Raw genomic sequence first — 7,647 nt, forward strand, 5'->3', positions numbered from 1 at the left:
TGAATACTATTTAGATTGTCATTACCATTGTCATTTATGATATAACTGTACATTAGGATGATTAAGGATGGGTTACTTGTTTTTTACTGATAAAAAAGTTTTTCGGTATCTTGATTACAGAATAAAACATGTGTGCAGACACTCGAGGGGCATGCCCAAAATGTGTCTTGTGCCAGTTTTCATCCAGAGTTGCCAATCATCATCACAGGTTCAGAAGATGGTAAGTTAGAGTGTATTTTTTTTCTTGTGCTTGTAAATATTAAGTAGATTTTTAAGCCAGGTAGTGTCCCTGCCTTGTAATTAATTGGAGGCTTCCACGAATTTCGTTATTTTTACTAGAGTAGTGGACTTGAGCTATAAAAAGTAAAGGAGCATCATTGTCATCATCATCATTCTAATGTGTTTTGACTCTATCACCTAAATAAGAGGATACCCAGATGTTCTAGAGAAAAACTAAAAAAAGAATGTGCTTTGGAGTCAAATTTAGCCTGTGCTGTTTATTGGATATGTGGTTTGGGCAAATTATGAAATGGAACAAACCTCCTCCTCATAGGATTATAGTGACAGTGAAAAGAGATCACATGTATAAAGCACCTAGTGCATAGTAGGCCCTTTGCCCAGGAAATCCTGTTATTCACATTTAAAATCACATCTCTTAATTTTTGTTTCTTGTAATTTTTTTTTTAGGGTTATTTATGTTGCTTTATAAAATCACTTATAGAGTACATATCAAAAAATTGGTCATTAAACTGCAGGCATTATTTCCTGTTTGACTGGAAAGACTTCCTTGTGACTGTTTGACCTGACAGTTCATTTTTGAATATTCAAATAAAAAGGGAATATTCACATTGTTCTTTTTAGGAACAGTGCGTATTTGGCATTCAAGCACCTACCGTCTTGAGAGCACGTTGAATTATGGAATGGAAAGGGTGTGGTGTGTGGCCAGTCTAAGAGGGTCCAACAATGTTGCTTTGGGGTATGATGAAGGGAGCATCATTGTGAAGGTAATGCCTATCTAAATAGATGGACATAGGAGAAGCAGTTTTTCTAGTGTTTTAGTACCACCTTTTCCGAGTCACCAGTTTTGTTAAATTGGTACTTCTTTCTTTAAGCACTGAAGATCTAAAATGGGAGAAAGGAAGTAAAGCTGTCTGTTAAATGAAATAAGAATGTCTATTTTGTTTTTCCTTTTCATTGCTAGGAAACCCTGGTGGCATAGTGGTTAAGAGCTATGGCTGCTGACCAAAAGGTCAACAGTTCAAATCTGCCAGGCGCTCCTTGGAAACACTATGGGGCAGTTCTACCCTGTCCTTTAGGGTTGCTATGAGTCGGAATTGATTTGACAGCAGTGGGTTTGGTTTTTGGTTTTCATTGCTAAGAGCCATTTGTCATTCTTCTAGCTTGGTCGGGAGGAACCTGCCATGTCCATGGATGCCAATGGAAAGATAATTTGGGCCAAGCATTCAGAAGTCCAGCAGGCCAACCTGAAAGCAATGGGAGATGCTGAAATTAAAGATGGAGAAAGACTGCCGCTGGCAGTAAAGGATATGGGCAGTTGTGAAATATACCCTCAGACTATTCAGCACAATCCTAATGGACGGTAAGCTATCATAGAAATCTCTGAGTGCCTGTGTATGTTAGAGCAGAGATTCCCTCTCCAGTACATATGTCACCCTACCCTATGGCAGCCATCTCTAATTTTTCTCATTGAGTTTTGTCCTGGCCTTAGAATCCTTAACACAGCTGTAGGCAGCCATGCCAGTTGATGGAGTTGGCATGTGAAGTGACATGCATCTGCCCTCTGGCCTTTCCTATACCACACAGTTCTGAGCAGTTAAATAATTTGGTGATTACTCTTATTTCAAATGTGTTGAGTTTGTGTCCTTGAGCTTCTTTGAGGATGATGACCATGTCTTATCCTAAGACTTAGTAGGTGTTCTCTATATGCTGGCTGACTCATTGCTCTTAAGGGAGATGGCTCTTCAGAAAGTTCTGGGATTGGTATTAACTCTGCTTCTTATTTGGAATTTAAATTCTAAGTTCTGTTTTATCACTAAGGTTTATGAAGCACTGAACATCTTATAAGAAAGGAGTTTCTAACACACTGGGTTTAAACTGTGAAGCTATAAATTATTTTACAGTAGGTCTGGGCATCTTATAATGCTGCCCAAGTATATAAACCAAGTATGATACCTAGTGCAGTAAATGGTATCCATAATTATTTGTAATATGAGTATCTTATGAAGCTTAGGAAAGCATTACCATATTTTTATGCAAATAACATGCGCCTCCTACTATTTGTTTGTCAACTGTGCCCTTTCCCTGTGAGATATTTTCGTAAGTGCTGCTGTGCCAATTTATTTTTACATGTTGCTCTAAAAAATTAGCATAGCAGGCTTAAGAAAGTGCCTCACGGCAGAGGAGGGCTGGGGAGGATGCAGCTGGCAAACAAATGTATAGGCTTGCATTATTTGCATTAAAAATATGGTATATATTTTTCTCTCAATATCAGGAAACATTCTTTGCCATAAATTTTGCATTTTACTTTTGGCAATCCTTTGGTAACAGCCATTACATTATTCTAAACAGTAACTAAAGAGAGCTGTTTTGTGTTTTTTGAGGAAATTTTATTTGAATATACAACATTCTGTTTTTGCTCATTATTTAAATATTAAGATATCTTATTTTGATAAACTTAAAAATTGGGATATTTTTATTTATTTGAGTGATCAGCTTTAAAATGAAGATAGTCTGTAAAAAGATAGTGCCTTCTCATACTGTGAAGGTAACGAGCAAACTGGTAGGCAATACTGATGCTCAACAAATACTAGCTAAGTAATCAGAATCCTTTCCCTGTACATCTGCAGCCATTCTTATCTTCTCCCCAGGCTTCTTCGTTTGTAAGAGAAGGCCATTACAATAGCAATAACCCCACCTTCATAATTTGCTTTTGGATTTATTGGCTAGAATGTTTATTTAGCTCTGTATTCAAAGAGGAGCCCTAGTGGCTTATCAGCTGCTAACCAAAAAAAGGCCAGCAGTTTGAATACACCAGCCACTCCTTGGAAACACTATGGGGCAGTTCTCCTCTGCCCTATATGGTCACTATGAATCTGAATCGACTCAACAGCAACAGGTTTGGTTTTGGTATTCAAGGAAATGCATAATTTTAAAGATATTAGATTAAATTATATCAATCAACTGAAATAACATTTGTTATTAGAATTATTTTACCATAAATAGAGAATCGTTGTTTCTTAACTTCTATATCGTTAGTTCTTTGTATTCCCCTCTCTGGCTTAATTTCTAGGTTTGTTGTGGTTTGTGGCGATGGTGAGTATATCATCTACACAGCGATGGCATTGAGAAATAAGAGCTTTGGGTCTGCCCAGGAGTTTGCTTGGGCCCACGATTCTTCAGAGTAAGTTTGCCCATGTGATATCCAGCTTACCCTCTTGCAGATGGGTGTTATGTATGCAAGTCTATTAAAGAGGGTCTTGTTGCCCAGTGTGGGCTGTGCTTCTCCAGGTTAAAGAACTGTTCTCGCTTGAGCTGCCCATTGGAAGATTACAGTCAGAGGCAGCTGTGCAATGTGAGCTGTCTTTGCCCTTTCTGTATTCAGTATTGAGCTGGCTTACTTGAGCTGATCTGATAATTCCATTAAACTGGGGGCCCAGTACCCATTTCCTTGATGGTGCCCATGGCCTGGTGCTTATGGGCTTAAGGTAAAGTAGGCCCTCAAATGAAGTCTTTGGCAGGCCCTCCCTATAACTTTTTGCCCCTGGACACAGAACCTGAAGGTGCTGCTGCCCCTGTATGAACTAGCTGGGAGAGATGCTGTGGTCTGATGTCATCTTAATGAGAACTTATTGAATCTTTGTTAGAACTAGTTTTCTGTTGGTTTTGCCTCCCCATCCCTCACCCCCACTTTATTTTCGCAACAAAACGAGCTTGTCTAAATTACAATGTCCCTAAAATGTTCTCACAAAAAACAAAATCATTTAACTATGAATTATTGTATTAGAAAGTCACTGCCTCTGGTTGCTTTTTGATTCCTGTTTGGTGCATCTAATAAACACGAGAACTTTGGTGTTTTCAGACCACACAACTAAATTATACCTTCGTAGTTCTTTTCTTAGTTTTGTTTTCCCCATGTTTTGTGCTTCCCTAGCCTCCAACAGTGGGGTAACTTGAGCCTCAGCACTGCACAATAAAACGCATGTTTTTAAATTTTTCAACAGTAAGATTGGCTGAGTAGTAAGGAATTGTTTTAATATTTTCATAATTTTCATACATACACAGTATTTAGGCAGAATTTGAGTTCATAAATTGGTTTGCCTCTTTCCTTCTGTTTTGATAATCCCTATTTTCAGTTTTATCCACCAGGACCCTGTACAACATTGTCGCTGCCCCACACAAAGCACTCGTCAGATCACTTCTTCACACACTCATTATCCAGCATAGCTGCAGCCCCCCTCTCCCAGGCAGAAGCCTGAAAGAAGCAGTTTCCTGAGCTGCTGCCAAACACAGCTGACTAGTGAGCCACTTGTGAAAGTTTTTCTTTCCCTTTTTAAAATCACCTCGATTGAGGTATAATTTATACACAAGATGCACCATTTAAGTATACATTTAAATAAATTTGGACAGATGTATACAATATGTAACCACCAACACAATCAAGATACAGAACAGTTCTATCATCTCCAAAAATCCTTTTGTTTCCCTTAATAGTCACTTCCCCTGCCCCTAATCCCTGGGGTCAGGCAACCACTGTTTTTTGTCACTAGATAGATTAGTCTTGTTTAGAGTTTTATATAAATTGAGTCGTACACTATACACTCTTTTGTATCTGGCTTCCTTTGCTCAACATAATGTTTTTGAGATCTGTCCATGTTGCTGTGTGGATCAGTAATCAGTTCCTTTTTTTTTTAAACTGAGTAGAAGTTTCCATGAGTCACAATCAACTTGATGGCACTGGGTTTGTTTGTTTGTCTGTTCCATTGTATATATAGCCCAGTTTGTTTACTCACTCACTTATTGATGGCCATTTGGGATGTTCCCAGTATCTAAAACGGTTCGTAAGCCCTAGCAATTTGTATAATAGACACTGTGAAATGTTTATTTTTTGTCTACCTATAAGGAGTTCACGGATCTCCCAGGGAAAAAATAAATCAGTGAATCTTCTAATCTTTATTTTTATATTTTTGTATAATTCATTATTCAAAAATATTTTAAAATATTTCTAACATTTGGTAGAAGTATGATTTACTATGTAATATGCTGTGTTTGCCCCCACTCTCCACCCCTAGATATGCAATAAGAGAAAGCAACAGTGTTGTAAAGATATTTAAGAACTTTAAAGAAAAGAAATCATTTAAACCAGATTTTGGAGCTGAAAGTGAGTACTATTTACATATGATAACGTTTTTTGGAACTTTGTAATAGCTCAAAAACACACCTAAACTTTTTTTTTCTTTTTTTTTTTTTAAAGGTATCTATGGAGGCTTCTTACTGGGAGTCAGATCCGTAAACGGTTTAGCCTTCTATGACTGGGACAATACAGAACTCATACGCAGAATTGAAATTCAGCCCAAACACGTTTGTTTTCCCTCCTTTGTTCTTTTTGTAGCATGCTTCTTTGTGCCTAGCTCTGAGTCCCTCATGCCAAGGAATGTCCTTATACTCTGCTGTCCCTGTTCCTTTGTGTTGGACACGCTGATCTTTACCTCGGGATGCTTAGAAAAACAGGATTGTGTTATTTGAACAAGCATAGACGTTGCAGTATTTTTGAAAAGTATAAAAAGTTATACAAATGCTAGGTGCTATTCATATCTTCAATGGTCTTTGACAGAGTAAAACATGCTTTGAAGACAAGAAATGAGGGATTCTTAACTTGGAAAGGTCCAGGTAGCTCACAAACAGTTCAGAAAGCCTTTTCATTTTAATGATGGCTGTTTAAACATTTAGGTGAACGTTTCCAGTGTCAGAAAGTTTCCTACCTTTCAGAGTTGTCCACTTTTTTGTTTGACAGCTTTATCCTCAGGAAATTCTTTGGAGACAAACCAGCCTCCTTAAAGCGCATACCTCTTGGTCCTGGTTCTGTCTTCTAGAGCATGTATTCTCGACAGGGTTCTATCGTCCCCAAGGAGGCAAAAATTGGTTCTTAGGGAAAAGGGTGAAAAATTTTTACTTTTTATGTATAAAGTACAGATACAAGTTTTTAGGAAAATTTGTCTTTAATGTCATGTTTAGGTTTTTTTTTTTTCCTCTCATGTATCCTGTTTGAGATTCTAAGAGTCCTTTCTCTTTGTGGCCTTCTTTCTTTGCTTTGATTTTATCCCTGAGAAATTCTAAGTAATAACTTCTTCAGATATTTCCTATCCTTCCTTTATATTTTGATCTCTCTCTGAGACTCTTATTAATTTTTATGTTTTCTGGGAGAGTTTGCAGTGGTCAAGAGCTTGGCTGCTAATCAAAGGGTCAGCAGTTCCAATCTATCAGCCACTCCTTGGAAACCCTATGGGGCAGTTCTACTCTGTCCTCTAGGGTTGCTGTGACTCAGAATTGGCTCGACAACAGTGGTTTTGCTTTTTTTATATCTAGTTTAGCATATTTAATATGATTACTTTGAGTTCTCCCATTTGGTGCAGATAAGTTAAACGTCTCAGGTATTTTATCTGGTTATGGTTATGATTATGAGCTATCCTGGGTAGTCTTGTATGCCTAGAGAGAAGCACTAAAATCTAGGCCCCAGCTTGTGCTGCTCCCTCAAATAATTAGTGTTACCCTCACTCCCTCAGGGAATCTCTACATCCTTCTTCTTGTCTTTCTCTTAAGCATTGTGTCCCCAGGTCACAAAGAAGTATGTGGAAGTGGAAAATGCTCACATGCAGACATTTCCTGTTATTTGCTCTTCATCTTAGTAGGGTCAAGCTTCTCTCTGATGTTACTACTATACATATGTATATACATGTTATATGGTTGTGTGTATATACTTTTTTATATATATATACACACACATTATATGTGTATATCTGTGGTATTTAAATTTCACAAGGGGAGGCAGTTGGGGAAAAAATGTCTAAAAAGGCTCCTTAGGGAAGTAATAATAAAAAAAAAATTGAGAAACAGTATTCTAGAGCGGGAGATACGCTGCTGCTCCACCGAATTACAGCACATCCAGTGTTTAAACCACAGCTGTCCTGTTTTCCTTTGGTTTTTCCATCGTTAGGCTAAATACAACAGCTCTCCCCCTCCCCCCCATATGTGTGTGTATATCCAGTACATAAAATTATCAAGTGCATACTTACTGTCTTACTCTAAGAAGGTAGATCTTCTAAGAAGAAATTTTTCTATCTCCATTCAGAAATCCCAAATCAGTTGCCTGTGGTTTTGTTTGTTGTGTTGCAGATTTTCTGGTCTGACTCTGGAGAGCTAGTTTGTATTGCCACTGAGGAATCATTTTTTATCCTTAAGTATCTATCAGACAAAGTCCTGGCTGCACAGGAAACCCATGAAGGAGTTACTGAAGATGGCATCGAGGATGCCTTTGAGGTAATTGCATCAGGACAGTTTTAGCTATTTTTAAATGATTATATTCTTATAACAGAACTTCACTGATTATAACATTTAATTATAAATTAAGTC

At 37.7% G+C, this 7,647-nt stretch overlaps 1 protein-coding gene across 1 annotated transcript in view; it reads left to right on the plus strand.

The window, feature by feature from the left end:
- COPB2 (COPI coat complex subunit beta 2) overlaps positions 1-7,647 on the plus strand; it is a 58,155-nt gene that overhangs the window by 43,276 nt on the left and 7,232 nt on the right. The window contains exons 7-13 of the mRNA XM_010599483.3: positions 121-220; positions 862-1,004; positions 1,401-1,600; positions 3,311-3,421; positions 5,310-5,398; positions 5,492-5,598; positions 7,411-7,554. Coding sequence (XP_010597785.1) covers positions 121-220; positions 862-1,004; positions 1,401-1,600; positions 3,311-3,421; positions 5,310-5,398; positions 5,492-5,598; positions 7,411-7,554 — 894 coding nt within the window. The remainder of the gene's footprint in view (positions 1-120; positions 221-861; positions 1,005-1,400; positions 1,601-3,310; positions 3,422-5,309; positions 5,399-5,491; positions 5,599-7,410; positions 7,555-7,647) is intronic.

Source organism: Loxodonta africana, chromosome 26 (genome assembly GCF_030014295.1).
Source record: "Loxodonta africana isolate mLoxAfr1 chromosome 26, mLoxAfr1.hap2, whole genome shotgun sequence".
Taxonomy (NCBI): domain Eukaryota; kingdom Metazoa; phylum Chordata; class Mammalia; order Proboscidea; family Elephantidae; genus Loxodonta; species Loxodonta africana.